At 41.2% G+C, this 15,321-nt stretch overlaps 1 protein-coding gene across 4 annotated transcripts in view; it reads left to right on the plus strand.

Annotated features, from left to right (window-relative positions):
• Positions 1 to 15,321, plus strand: part of LOC131062597 (uncharacterized) — a 283,328-nt gene that overhangs the window by 46,863 nt on the left and 221,144 nt on the right. For 3 of the 4 annotated variants that reach the window (XR_009358193.1, XM_057996285.2, XM_057996286.2), the window contains exons 3-4: positions 13,983 to 14,091; positions 14,324 to 14,422. Coding sequence is in view for 3 of the 4 variants with exons in the window: in XM_057996285.2 (XP_057852268.1) it covers positions 13,983 to 14,091; positions 14,324 to 14,422 (208 nt within the window). In the remaining variant the exon portion in view is untranslated. Of the gene's footprint in view, positions 1 to 13,966; positions 14,092 to 14,323; positions 14,423 to 15,321 lie in introns of all 4 variants that reach the window. The other variant, XM_057996287.1, reaches the window with a different exon arrangement.

The following is a 15,321-nucleotide window of genomic DNA, read 5'->3' on the forward strand; positions in this document are numbered from 1 at the left end:
GATATGCCACCAAAGTCTGCCATGTCTTAGGACTCTCCAAAGTCCGCCCATGGGGAGATAGTCCAAGACTCTGCCTTGGTGGAGAAGTCACCAAAGTCCGCCCTAGGGGATGTTGCCTAAAGTTCGCCGTATGAAGGAGATGCCTTGTCTAAATTCCGCCCTCCAAGCATATTGGAGCCTTCAAAGTTCGCCTTGGTGGAGGTGACTCCAAAGTCCGCCCATGTTGGTGGAAGTAACACCAAAACTCCACCCTATCCAAGAATATGTTGGAGTCCTTCCTAAAGTCCGCCCTACCCTAGCAAAATGATGGAGATGTCTAGAAGTCCGCCCATGTTGAAGATGTTCTAAAGTTCGCCATAGGGGTGTGTTCTAAAGTCCGCCCTATGCCTTAGCCAAAAATTCGCCTTGATTGAGCTTTGTTCAAAGTCCGCCCTCCATGTTGAAGGGACCCTTCAAAACTCCGCCCAAGGAAATAGATACAATGTGGAAGGAAGAGTTATCAAAGTCTGCCATACCCTTGGTACCACCTCCAAACTCCGCCATGATGGCCAACACTCCAAAAGTCCGTCAAAATTTGAAGGTGATAAGAGTTATCATCAAGAGTCCACCTACACATGAAAAGTCAAGCAAAGTCAACAAGCTTGAGCGATATTGGAAAATCCTACAAGATTTCAAACTTAATTCCAAAAGAGAAAGTTTTTCTTTTTAAAAAGGGGATATTGGAAAATCCACAGAGATTTCAAACTTGAAGATCAAGATAGAAAGTTTTTGAAGAGAATATTGGAAGACTATTGAATATCCTTAAAATTAAATCCAAAATGGAAATTTTTTTTGAAAGAGAATATTGGAGGATTATTGGATATTTTCAAACTTAAATCAAAATGGAAAGTTTTTTTTTGAGATATTTTCTTAAAACTTGGAAACATGAAGTTAAAATTAGAAGTATGAGTTGGAAGATTTTAAGGGTCTCTACTTGAGGATTTAACCTTGTCTACAAATACTTCATTATCACACCAAGAAGTTCGAAGTTACTAAGGAGAGCTTAGTAAAGTATTTCAGTTTGAAGATCATCTGGAGAAAATTTTGATATTGCTGGAAGTTGGATAACTTTTTTTGACAAAAGTTTCACGGATTTTTGGAGAAAGGCAACTAGTACGAGGAAGGATTATCTAAACTTTTCTGAATTTTCTGAGTGTTCTGGAGAAAATTCTAGCCATACTTCTATCCAAGTCGAAGGTGAAATTAAAATTATGAATTTTTTGAATATTTTTCAGAATTTAATAAATGATTTTTTTCGAAAATTTTGGAGAAAGAAAATCATTTTTTTTGGTTAAGTATGAAATTTTTTGAAAGTTTTGACACTTGGTGGTAACCACAACCAGCCTTAAGATTGAGGGTTTTTGAGGTGAAAATTCAATTCTTTTGGCTAAGTATGGGAATAAAATGAAAATTTTCCAACACTTAGCCATTTTGCAGCCCCGTTGTTTTCGAAACTTTGCAAATTATTTTCTAAAAATTTCATTGTTTGTCTGCAGGCCCTAGACATTATGAAATTTCAGGTGGATAAAGATGCTCCTCTGGAGTCGAGGATGACGTCAAAATGGAAGAACGTCAGTGACACAAACCTCTGACACATCAATCTGAGGGAATTTAAGAAGCGAATGTTTGGTCTGGACAACCTTGTGCCTACCACCATTGCGCGAAAGATGATGAAGAGTGGCATCGTGCATGTTGCTGGCTTCCTCCCCACCATGGAGTGCAATGAACTAGTAGTCGAATGTGCCAAACACTACAACCCCATCAGTAAGGACATTGTTGCACTTGATGGAAGAGTGCTGGTGAATATCAGTGATGAGGCTATCAGAGAGGCCTTCAGGATCCCAGAATATCACAACACAGTGTATATGACAAAGGACGAAGCTGACAGTTTGTATCAAGACCACCTAGAGGAATATGATGCCATAGTTAACCATTCCTGGCTAGACAAGCCAAGGAAGGGCGCCTCCAAACTTCAGAGGAAGAGCCTAGTATGAGCATACTTCAAGGAAGACATTGGGGACATGATTGCCCTGCTCAATAGAATAATGGGAAACCCTCAGGGAGCTCCATTTGAACCATGGATGTATTATTTCATTAATGAAATAATCAATGGAGTAAAAATGATAGACTGGGCCAGGATGATCAACGACAACCTAGACAGCTAGCTGAGGAACTTGGAGATGAGTAGGACTTTCTTCATGAGTTCTTACCTGTTTTATTCATTGGCCAGGACCTACAGGTACAAAGGTCTCACTTTTAGAGGAGAAGTTGGGAACAAGGAGAACCGGTTTCCAATGTATGATTGCTATCCCCAGCTCCACATGGAAGAGAAATTCCATTTCAAAAGAGTGAATGATACTTTGCTTATGCACATTACTCGGACACTTCAAGGTGGTCTGCACCAGAGACTCTCTCAAGAGTCTATGGACTTCATCAGTCGGTTCGGGTATTGGTACATCCAATATCCAAAGTTCACTTACTTCCGAATTCAGGGATTCTCCGGGCCTCCATACAAGCTTCCAGCTTACCCTACCAACCGAGTGGTGTTGCTCGAGGTTGTGAGACAATTGGAGGAGTATATAGTGATCCAAAGGGACAAGCAAAAGAAAGCAAGAACTTCTTCACTTACAATTGGTAATGAGCTGGAAACATGTCCGTCATCACACGCTGTTGCGACCGCTGACAAGGAGCTAGCCTGGTATCCCTTCTGTCAATGCAAAGCAAGGAGGAATTTCGATCCATTCCATAGGATAAAGAAGGTTGAAGGAACAACGTTTGAGCACAGACTGGATCTAGAAGACTACTGGGCTAATGCAGCCCATAGCTTCGAGATCAGGAAGAGATTTTGGTCAAGAATCCCTTTGAGCATGGTGAGAGCAACGGAAATATTTAGGGTTGCCGATCAGGTAGAAGAAAGCCTAGAACTTCAGCAGCCGGGCTTTGAAAAGATGAAAAATGAACCCTTAGTTTTAATAGATTGGACAGAGGGAGAGAATCGGATCTAGCAGACCTCATGAGGTCGATTGTTGAGTATTCAAGGTGGTGGACGTCTGAAAAGACAAAGCAGTTGAAGGCCAAAGGTGTGACCTTGACTTACGAATTGATGGGAGTAGATGATACCCTGTCCATCAATCCCTGTACCTCTACCGGTGATGTTCGAAATCCAGAAAGTGTTGGGTCTTGAAAGAGGAAGGAGTTGGTTGGAAGCTCCACAAAGGTCACAGGGAAAAGGGTTGTAGGTGAGAGAAGAGAGTCTAGCGAATGCCATTCCATCCTAAGTGCTGCTTCCATTGTGCCCAATCGGAATGCAATTGGGGAGCAAGAGATGAACATCTGCGTGATTGATGAGGAAGTAAGAGTGCTTTCTCAACCAGTCAGGGAAGTAGTGGAAGAGGTCGCCCAAAGTCCAGACAGAGAGCAAACTGAAGCACCTACAATCTTCTTGGATGGTATACCAGCAAGCCCAGAAGAGGCAGATGATGAGTTTGACCGGAACACTGTAGATCCATCAACCATTCCGGATTGACTGAGAGAAAGGATAAAGGCCAAGGTTCCCAAGGAGGCCCGCTTCGAAGAGGTCACCGCAACATTTCTGGAGAAGGTAAACGAGCCCACTATAACTAAACCACCCAAACCCGCCAGGAAGTTTTCCCTAATTCAGAGAGATAGTGCAGGATTCAGGACAGTCCAGATAGCGGTGCCCAAAGAAGGGAAGACTAGAGACATTGTCACCGCAAATAATCACAAGGTTACCACCATTGAGCTGGGTAAGCCCACCCAGGACCAAGAGGTCCAATATTTTGACAACTCCTGCAACGTTCTAAAGGCGAGTCTAGCTCATGAAAAAGAAAAGAGGAAGAAGGTTGAAGAAGAGAACCAGCAGTGGAGAAAGTACGTTCTTCATCTTACCAGCCCACTCAACCATGAGGTCCCAGTTACTCCGCCACAGCCTCTTCAGCAGGGATCAATGAAGGACTATGATGATATGAAGGGCTCGTACACTAAGCAAAGGAGTGGATTTCAGACGCTTCGGTGCGTGCTAACACGCTGGTAGAGAATTTAGTATCGGCACATGAGTCAGTTTCTTTACTAATCGATCGTATCCAGGATCTAGCCACCAATTGGGAAGAGGTGGATGAAATTCAGAATGAAATACTCCCTCATCTGAAGGTTATCCAAGGCATGTCGAAGAGAAGCTTAGTGGATGCAGGTATCATACAGACAGGAGACAGGTACAACTTCAGCACATGGTACTATACTTTGGTCACTCGGATTGAGGTTCTGAAGAAATCCGAGACCAAGTGCTTTGAGACAGAGGAAAGTGTTAGAGAGATCCTCGGCAAGGTATTCCGTGTGGCGTCAGAGATCTGGAAGAAGGAAAGCCTAAGGGAGAAACATTTACAAGCGGAGAACCTGAGAGCCAGGATTCATGCAAGCTTCTTCAAGGATTCAAGGATGATTGACAAAGGCGATCTTTCAAAGATTGCAAACTTCCTATCCATCGATGAGAACTTCCTTACCCAAACAGTTGAGTGGGAAGGCATTATTGCCACATGTACCGATGATGTGGACATCATCGACTTACAGATTGGCGGTTTGCCAAGTGTCACCATGGAGGAGGTCCAGATACGTTGAATCTCTGAAAGAAGAAAGTGGACACTCACCTCAGTGAGATTAGCAGCTGCGCCACGTGTCACTCTCCTATTCATTTAAGCTGATAGTATTTTGGGAAACCCTTATTAGGGTTTAGGACTTTCAATCTTGGCCCTTGATCGCTGTTTGATCTCGGCCATTCATTTATTTTGAAAAACTATATAAGGTTGCCTCCTCTAATTTGGGAGAGGGTGAGGTTTTTGATGTATTGTTGCTTAAGGTCATTTCCAAATAATATATTGCATGTGCGCTGCTTTGTAATCTCTATTATTTGCATGATTTGCATGGTTTCAATTGCCTCAACACTTAGTTAGAATTAATTTAGATTTGCTTTCATTGTTGTTAATTTGAATGAAGGATTTGATAAGTGTCAATTGATGGCGTATCTCCGCTCATACTTTTGGTAAATAGATGATTTCCATTTTACTGTGCAAAGATAGTCTGAGCCCGTCCTCTGTGCATCCCAACATTTCGATCATAAGCACAACCCATTGAAGATCGCACTGACTTTGTGTAGTTGTCCCTAGTGTGGTGAAGCAAGTTTTGGTTTCTCAAGAGCACCCAGTTGATACCGTCTCTAGAATTCGTAGGATTAGATTAGCCTTTTCAAACCCTATCCCTTTTTCCCTTTCTTTTGAAAGTCTAAATCCCAAAAAATCCAAAAAAAAAAAGAAGAGCCTAAAATTGCTAAATCCATCTAAGTCCAACAGTTCAAGACAGTTGTTAAACGTAAGTCCCCCTTGAGATTTTCAGCATACACTACCCAAGAAGCTATTCCACTAAAGTCGCTTGTTCGCACATATAGACCTTGGAATCAGTAGTGATTTTTCAGGAGAGGATAGAATACCTTTGAGTATCCTATCCTAATGTTTGGTAGATGATAAAACTCTGGTGAAAGTTTCCATTTCTATGACCAATAGTTTGGTTTCTTGTAATAGTATTATCTTTGCCTTGTTCAAACCCACCCTCCGTTTGACCAAGCGCCTCTTGTTAGGGCATTTAAGCCCCCAACATTCCAGGATAGGAGCATCATGGCCCCTAAGGAAGGGGGATTGTAATGGACACCCTAGAATGCCCAAAAACTAAACCAACTGCTGATAGGAATTTAGTCAAACAGTTTGCATCCAACTCCTTATTTTTCCGTTTAATGTTTAAACCTCTTATGGCTTCGGAAATGAAATGTTTGTTTGTTTTTAAGTCTTTGCATAGGTTTAAAATCACATAACATGAACTAGAAGGAAATTACAATAATATGCAACCTGAAGATTGAACTACTGCTGATATGATATTATTTCCAGAATTAATAAAGTCAAATACATAGCAGATTTTTCAACTCCCTAAATACTCCAGCATTTTTGACATAATGTTCCAACAATGACTTCCCATCTTGCTGCTACAGTAACATGAATAGTGTCGTGCTACAGTAACATGAATAGTGCCGCGCTACAGTCGTGTGAATAGTGCCGTGCTACAGTAATGTGAATAGTGCTGTGCTACAGTGCTGCTACAGTATTAATTAGTCTTCAGTCAGTCCAATATCTTCATAAAATCATCCCTTCAGAATGGCATAAGCATTGGTCAAGAAGTGAAGAAGGTATGAGCAAAACACCAAATCTGCCTGTAGCTGGAGATGCACCCAATCTGCCTGTTAATGAAGCTGATAGCAATGGATTCCAAAGGCCAAACCCCAAGGGGATGACGTCTAGAATGTCACAAGAGAGGATAGACGTCCTCTAATGCCAAGAACGGATCTGCAACTCACACATCAATTTCTTCTCATATTCAACATGCTGAAAGAAGCCACAAAAGCTTCCTTTTATTCTTTCTCCAAGGGTCGACCCAACTCACTTGAGCAATGTGGGATAAAAGATGTGCAATATAAAACATATTAAAATATTCACTTATGTCTCCCGTGGGTGCCCCTTTGATTTGCACACATCCCCATAAAATAAATATTAAAGTAACACTTTAATATTTTACAATTAAATTAAATGTTACTTTAATAACACTTCAGGCATTAAAATATATTAGCAATCGGGCTTCGAATAGTGCGAGTGATAGCTCATCGGAAAGCTCTCGTCGAGGAGTATCGAATCCAATCACTAAAGCTAGCCTCTGTTGTGTCCTGCTGACTTACTACAAATAGTAAGTATGCTTGAAACTAAGTAAATCAACTCCGTTTTTGCCCAAACTGGAAATGATTTGGCCAAAACACTCCAGGATCCCCTTAACCCCTTCGTTAGCCCTCGGGACCATGTAGAGCTAGGCTAACGCACATACACTTGGTCAACTGCTAAAGTGGGGACATTACAGTCCGCCTCCCTTGAAATTGCTTGTCCTCAAGCAATCTCAGTCCAGCCTGCTGTATCACCTACTCATTCTCCCATGTAGCATCTTCCTCCTGTAGGTCTCTCCATCTGACCAAATACTCCTTCACTATCCTGTTTCTGAGTTTCCTCTCTCAATTGTGATGACGGAATCAAATAAACCTTGTCCTGAAGTTTGATCAATCCATCTATCACCTCATAGCGATCATCCCGTATAGTACCTGAAATCAAACCAGAAGCCCAAGTATCTCTAACATATTCTGCTATAATCTTATCCCTCCAATCTCCTGTAATCTTTGCAAGAGCACAAATGTGAGGTATCTTGGATAAGGCATCAACTACTACATTCTTCTTCCCTTTGACAAACTCAATGTCAAAGTCATAAGCCTGCAATTTAGTAACCCGCTTCAGCTGCCTGTCATTCAAGTCTCGTTGGCTCATGAAATACGTTATGCTGTTGTGGTCCGTCTTGATCACAAACTTCCCTCCAACCAAGTAGGATCGGAATTTGGCCAAGGCATGCATGATGGCCAACATCTCACGATCATAAATAGAATAGCTCCTCTCCACACCTCGGAGCTTCCTACTCTCAAAAGCGACAGGGTGCTTCTCCTGCATCAATACTGCTCCAACCCCATCACCCGATGCATCACAATGAAGCTCAAAAGGCTTTGTGAAGTCTGGTAGAGCTAGAATTGGACATGAAGACATCACTTGCTTGAAATGCTCAAAGCACCTCTGTGCTGCCCTTGTCCACATGAAGGCCCCCTTCTTAGTAAGATCTGTCAAGGGAGCAGCTGTCTGAGAAAACCCCTTAACAAACCTCCTATAAAAACCACATAAGCCAAAGAACCCCTTAAGCTGAGTAAGGTTCGTAGGCGTGGGCCAATCAACAATAGCTCTAATCTTTTCAGGATCCATCCGAACTCCCTTTGCACTGATAATATGACCAAGGTACAAAAACTCTGTCATCCCGAACTCACACTTAGACTCCTTGGCATACAACGACTCTCTCTCCAAAATAGATAGCACCTCCTCAAGTTGCTGCAAATGCTCCTCCCATGTCTTGCTAAAGACCAAAATATCGTCAAAGAAAATCAAAACGAATCTCCTTAATTGCCCCCTGAACACCTGGTTCATGCAACTCTGAAAAGTAGCAGGAGCATTGGTTAGCCCAAATGGCATAACCAGAAACTCGAAATGACCATAGTGACACCGAAAAGCTGTCTTCTCAATGTCCTCTGCCCTCATATTGATCTGATGATACCCTGATCTCAAATCTATCTTTGTGAAGAAGCATGCCCCATGTAGCTCATCTATCAGCTCATCTATCCTCGGAATGGGGTACCTGTTCTTAATGGTTTTCTTGTTCAAGGCCCTGTAGTCAATGCACATGCGCATTGTTCCATCCTTCTTCTTCACCAAAACAACTGCTGAAGCAAAAGGGCTTTTGCTTGGCCTAATGTGCCCCATCTCCAACAACTCCTTGATGGCTTTTTCTATCTCATCCTTGTGTTTCTTTGGATGACGATAGGGCGTGATCATAATGGGCTTAGCCTCCTCTTCTAACTCAATGACATGCTCTATCCCCCTATCTGGAGGAACGCCATGTGGAATACTGCCAAATACCTTGGCATGTTTATCAAGGATGTCCTGCATATCAGGCGGATGACTCTTAACCTATGGCTCTGGTGATGCTGGCATAATCAAGCACTCCGCTGCCCACTCAACATCATCATGTCTGAACAACCTCTCCATTCTCCTCAAAGAAACTACCCTACAACCGCCATTTGATAATCCTCTGAGTACCACGGTCCTGCCCTCATGTTGGAACCTCATCTCTAGTCTCTCCATGTTGAGAGTAAACTCTCTCAACGATGTCATCCAAGTCATCCCTAACATAAACTCTCTCAACGATGTCATCCAAGTCATCCCTAAGATAACGTCATAATCACCCATGTCCACAACATAGAACTCATCCTGGAGCTCATAACCATGTCCCAATCTGATGCGAAGATTTGTAATCTTCTGTGTGCATAGTAACTTGTGACCACTAGCTACCATGACTCGGAACCCTGAATGTTCTTCAGTTTGCCACCCTCTCCTAGCCACTAACTGTGAATCTATGAAATTATGTGTGGCCCCAGTGTCCAACAAAGCAACCACCTTCTGTCCCTATATAGTGCCACGCACCTTAAAAGTAATTGCCTTTTGAGTACCTGTCAATCTAGCTAGGGACTTCTCATTCCCTGAACCCTCCTCAGTGGCACTACTCTCACCATCAAACTCTGACTGTTGCTCCTCATCCTCTGACTGTGACTCCTCAGTAGAGAAGTACTCCATCTGGTTGGCCTTAGCCTTCAGAGGACACTTGTGAGATAAATCCCACGGTTCCCTACACTGAAAACATAGTTTTTTCCGCCTCAACTCATTCAGTGTCTCATTGTCTAACCTCTTTGATTCTTTTTCCTGAGGTTGAGAATCCCTATGTAGAGGTTTATTATCCTTATCCTTCTTGAAGTGTGGATCCTTAGGAGTGAACTTACTCCTAGAAGCGGAAGGTGCAAGATCTCTCGCCTTCCGAATGACATCCTGCAATGTGAGGGGATCATGTCCCTTCACCCAACCATGAAGAGGCTCTGACAATCCATCCACAAACAGTACAATCAACCTCCTCTCCGAAATGTCTGTAACCAACACTGATAGTCCCTGGAAATCTGAGATGTAACTGTCGATAGGACCCCACTGTCTCAACTGAGCAAACTCCTTGAAATGGAGTTCTGGATCCTTCGTATCAAACCTGTCAATCAACCTCTCAGTGAACTCTGCGTATGTGTCTATTTGATTATGGCCCAATGTGACCATACCATGGTGCCACCACTCGTGTGCACTCCCATCCACGTGCAATGCAGCATACTTAATCGCATCCTCCTCAAGCATGGGATTAAGCTGGAAATAAGTATCTAATTTCTGGACCCATGTCCGTGCTGAAGCCTTCCTTGTACCATCATAGTATGGAATAGACAAATTTCCCAACTTCTTCCTCATCTCATAATTCTGTTGTCGGTTTCCTCTCATGGGCATATTCTTGAGCCTAACATCCATATATTCCCTGAATGTCATCTCAGCCTGTAACTCAGGGCTAGAGTCCCTCCAATCATCCATAATCATATCTTGAATCTCTTGCTGTGTAGGACCGACATCATTCTGGTCATTCTGTCTCGGAGGAAACTGTGGCATGAGTGGTCTCGTAGTAGAAGAACCTGCTCTAGCATATGTCCTGGTTCCCTTGTTAATCGATGCGTCTCCATTGCCTCCATTACCCTGTCCACCTCCCTGGTTAGCATTATTACCCTGATTGGTATTATTACCTTGGGTGCCATTATTACCTTGGTTGCCATTATTGCCTTGATCTGCTCTCGTCAAATGTTGTGTAATGGCTATAGCCATTTGCTGCAATGTAGCCTGGAGCTCCCTCTGACCCCTAGCAAGATCACTGAGCATCTCCCTAGTGCTAGGTTCTCCCCTTTCCCCATCTCTGTCACCCATGGCTGGTGCTGAAAAAAAGGGTCACCCTCCTCTTCAATCTCTGGTGAATTCTATAAGTTTGGGATTGATCTGTTTCCCCTCAAGTAATACTGATGTGTTGGGCGCATGAAACCCTCACAGGATGGCAAGAAAAACAAGCTCGGATACCACTGTAATGGACACCCTAGAATGCCCAAAAACTAAACCAACTGCTGATAGGAATTTAGTCAAACAGTTTGCATCCAACTCCTTATTTCTCCGTTTAATGTTTAAACCTCTTATGGCTTCGGAAATGAAATGTTTGTTTGTTTTTAAGTCTTTGCAGGTTTAAAATCACATAACATGAACTAGAAGGAAATTACAATAATATGCAACATGAAGATTGAACTACTGCTGATATGATATTATTTCCAGAATTAATAAAGTCAAATACAGTAGCGTGAATAGTGTCACGCTACAGTAGCGTGAATAGTGCCGTGCTACAATAACGTGAATAGTGCTGTGCTACAGTGCTGCTACAGTATTAATTAGTCTTCAATAAGTCCAATATCTTCATAAAATCATCCCTTCAGAATGGCATAAGCATTGGTCAAGAAGTGAAGAAGGTATGAGCAAAACACCAAATCTGCCTGTAGCTGGAGATGCACCCAATCTGCCTGTTAATGAAGCTGATAGCAATGGATTCCAAAGGCCAAACCCCAAGGGAATGACGTCTAGAATGTCACAAGAGAGGATAGACGTCCTCTAATGCCAAGAACGGATCTGCAACTCACACATCAATTTCTTCTCATATTCAACATGCTGAAAGAAGCCACAAAAGCTTCCTTTTATTCTTTCTCCAAGGGTCGACCCAACTCACTTGAGCAATGTGGGATAAAAGATGTGCAATATAAAACATATTAAAATATTCACTTATGTCTCCCGTGGGTGCCCCGTTGATTTGCTCACATCCCCATAAAATAAATATTAAAGTAACACTTTAATATTTTACAATTAAATTAAATGTTACTTTAATAACACTTCAGGCATTAAAATATATTAGCAATCGGGCTCCGAATAGCGCGAGTGATAGCTCATCGGAAAGCTCTCGTCGAGGAGTATCGAATCCAATCACCAAAGCTAGCCTCCGTTGTGTCCTGCTGACTTACTACAAATAGTAAGTATGCCTGAAACTAAGTAAATCAACTCCGTTTTAGCCCAAACTGGAAATGACTAGGCCAAAACACTCCAGGATCCCCTTGACCCCTTCGTTAGCCCTCGGGACCATGTAGAGCTAGGCTAACGCACATACACTTGGTCAATTGCTAAAGTGGGGACATTACAGGGATTCCCTTCCCTGATTCAAAAAGAGTAGTAATCTTGAGCTGGCCTTCTACTACCCCATCTTTGCTTTTGTGTTCCTAGAGTGATTTCCTTCCTACTTTTGGATAATGGAATTTGGTGGATTCCTAGCTTTTCCATCTCCGTCTGTTTGCCTGTCTCATCATCCTTTTTCTCTTTGCTTTTGAACAATAGATCATTCTCTCTGTCCTCACATTCTCCTACCTCCATTAGCTTCTATAAGAGAGCTTGCTTCTTTGGGTCCACATCTGTGCTTGATCTAGGCTCTAGTTCATTACCACTAGATTGTTTAGTAATTCCAAGGAATTCACAGATTGTGTTTATTTCTGAGTAGTCACTCCCCTTGATTTTAGTATTGTCTACGTCCACCTTTGCTGGGCTATCAAAACTATTGGGTGTTTGTTCCACAATTTCCCCCTCTTCTATCTCTTGTTCCCCCACACCTCGCTCCTCCTTTGGGGGAAAAGTTGTTTCTTTGTCATAATTCAATGCCTTTGGTAGGGTTTCCTCATTTGAGATAGCCTTAAGTTGTTGATTGATGTCCTTTTGGAGTTCTATGGTTTTCTCTAACAATTGAATTAATTCCTTTTCTTTTTGCATTGTCATTTCAAGATTCGGGTACACAGGGAGTACTGGCTCTAGATTTTCTCCTTTCGAATGTGAGTGATGGTTATCAATTTTTCTTTTTTTAGGGCAATCTACTGGGATCGTTGAGCTCACAGGTGCCCAATCCACAGAGGTCTCCTTTGACGCAGTGTCTGTCGTTAGTGCCAAGACACTTGTTTCTTGGTGGGGGTTTTGAGATGGGACTTTGAATGGTGAGGGATGACAATGTCCATGGGATGAGCAATTAGTTTGAAACCCTGGACCAAGAATACATCTCCCCCTTGAGGGGTTTGTCACAAATTCTGTTGATTGCATCCATCTACCTTTTGCCGTAATGATTTCCAAAGTATCTCGGGTTTTTGATTTTCCATCAACACCTATGCAGATTTTCACTTCCGATCCTATTTTCCGAAAGAAAAAGTCTTCCTCCATCCCAATGAAAGATCCCCATTGTTCCTTAATCTTACTGAAGGCTTCCATGCTCCAATACTCCGATGATGATTTTTTCTAATTTTATCCATCTAGGCATGGTCTTGATGATGTTGGGATCAAAGTTTGGCTCCCAATCCGTGAAATAGAAACTAAAACCTTCGAAGAATAAGGGTTTTCCCATACATGATCTCACGCTTAAGGAACTCATCTACACATTCGATAATGAAAAATTCATGGTCAAGAGATCTGATACTCTCCCGTCCTTTGAATGTATCGATCCGCCATTCTGCTATCCTATCCTACGAGTGACGTTCGCCACACCATTTGGCAAAGAATGCTCAACATTGCAAATGAGCCCATGTTGGCTTCGGATTGCAAAACACAGGCTTTGTAGGGACCAGTCCCACCCGACTCTTGACTATGCCCTTGGTTTGATTTTGAATTCTGCTTCCAATTCTTTTAAGATTTAGGGTTTCTCTATGATTTTGCATTGTTTTTCTTATTTCCCCAAATCTCTTGACTCCGGTTTGACTTCCTCTCATTCTTCCTTTGTGGCTGCTGGTGCCATATGTGCTGCTGTTGTGCTGTATCCTGAAACCTAGCTGAGGTTTCATTAACTTGTTTTTGTCTCTGTTTCGCGTTGTTGTCTCCTAGTAGGATTCTATTTGCCTTTGTGGCAAAGGGAGGGATGACCGAAAAGGGTTTACGATTAATTTTGCATTTACCCTTCGCTTTCTCCCACATTTTCTTTTCTTTTTAAGAAGTATGTCAATCTTGTTTTAGCTTTTATATATAATATAATAACAGAACAGCAATTATAGATCATATATTTTCTCATTTAATTTGTTGATAGCTATTGTAGTTACAATTGCCTTTACTCTTTTTCCTTCATTTTGGCTGTTCTGGTTTTTATAGGTTATTCCAAGACATTAAGAAATAATTTTGGACCAGAATTTACTGTTGGATTAGTATCTAATAAATTAATAAACTCTTTTGTAATATTGTTTTAAAATGTGAATATTTATCGCCATGTCATATAGTTTTATTGGATTACAGAGCATTCACAGATGGCTGATGCACGTTTCCAAGCTGCAGCAACAATTCAAGATGCAGCATTAAGAGAGTGGGGATTTCTTTCAATGGATGAGAAAAGTAGCTTGCGGATGTATGTGATGCATCACATCGTTTTATTTTTAATTGTGCATTTTAACAGTTTAACAATTTTGCTTTTGATTTGAAACTTTCCTCTTAAGTTATTTATGTTGTTAAGGCTTCTCATGAATGTTTAAATTCTATTTTTGTGGACCATAGTTCCATTTCATTTCTGATTTCTTTCAATGAGGGTTTTAAAATAATAAAATATAATTGATAATCCTAGAATATTTGGTGGAGTGCAGGTATTGCTTGCATTATATTGTGGCACATGCTGATGCCTCAGAAGCCTATGTTCAAGTAAAGATTTCTTCTGTAGCAGCCATATTGATGAAAAGGGGCTGGTGTGTGATTTTTATTTATGTTTTGGTATAGGAGTCTTCAATACTTATATATTCTCATAATTACGATTTTCAGAATTATTGTACTTTTAGAACATGAAACATTATCTTTACTGAAGTTTGATGCATAATTGTACAAAGGTTCACGGATATGTTATTCGTTCTGAAATGTAGTAACTTGTACAAGGAGTTATTTCTCCCTGCCAAGCAAAACAACTCCTACAAAAAATGATTCAATAAACCTATTGTTCCTATTATTAACAATGTTCTTTGGTAACCCATGCAATTTAAACTCTGCTTTGAAAAATAAATTAGCAATCTTGGAAGCCTTGACCAGAAGATATAGCGTAAAATGCCCATATTCTGTAAGTCTATCTACTACCACAGATGTAGTCTTTACTGTTCACCTTAGGTAATTACATAACGAAATCCATAGAGATGCTTTCCCACTTTTGCTTTGGAGTGGGTAATGGTTGGAGTAGACTTGCAGGATAGAATTGCTCTGCCTTATTCTATGGGCATATGGAACATTCTTTAATGTGCTTGAGCAGATCTTTCTTCATCCTTTTAGGAAAATCTCTCTTGTATCTGCTTGTATGTATTGAAATATTGGGGGTGTCCAGCCAACAAAGTATCATATATGGTACTCAAGATCTTTTCCTTCATCTTCGATTTTGGAACCAAAAATATATTCTATTTTAATGTAGGATTAGATCTCCCATCATTTTGAACTTGTCATTTTATATCATTTTTTTTTGGGAAACTAAGCTAAGTTGAATTTTAGAATGCTCGTCATACATTTTCAATGAATTTTGGGAATTTTGTACCAAGGAATTGGAATTAAAATTATAATAAAGAGGGCCTTAAGTAAAGTTAAAATATAGAATAAGAAGGTCTTATAA

Source organism: Cryptomeria japonica, chromosome 6, assembly GCF_030272615.1.
Source record: "Cryptomeria japonica chromosome 6, Sugi_1.0, whole genome shotgun sequence".
In the NCBI taxonomy this organism is placed as follows: Eukaryota; Viridiplantae; Streptophyta; class Pinopsida; order Cupressales; family Cupressaceae; genus Cryptomeria; species Cryptomeria japonica.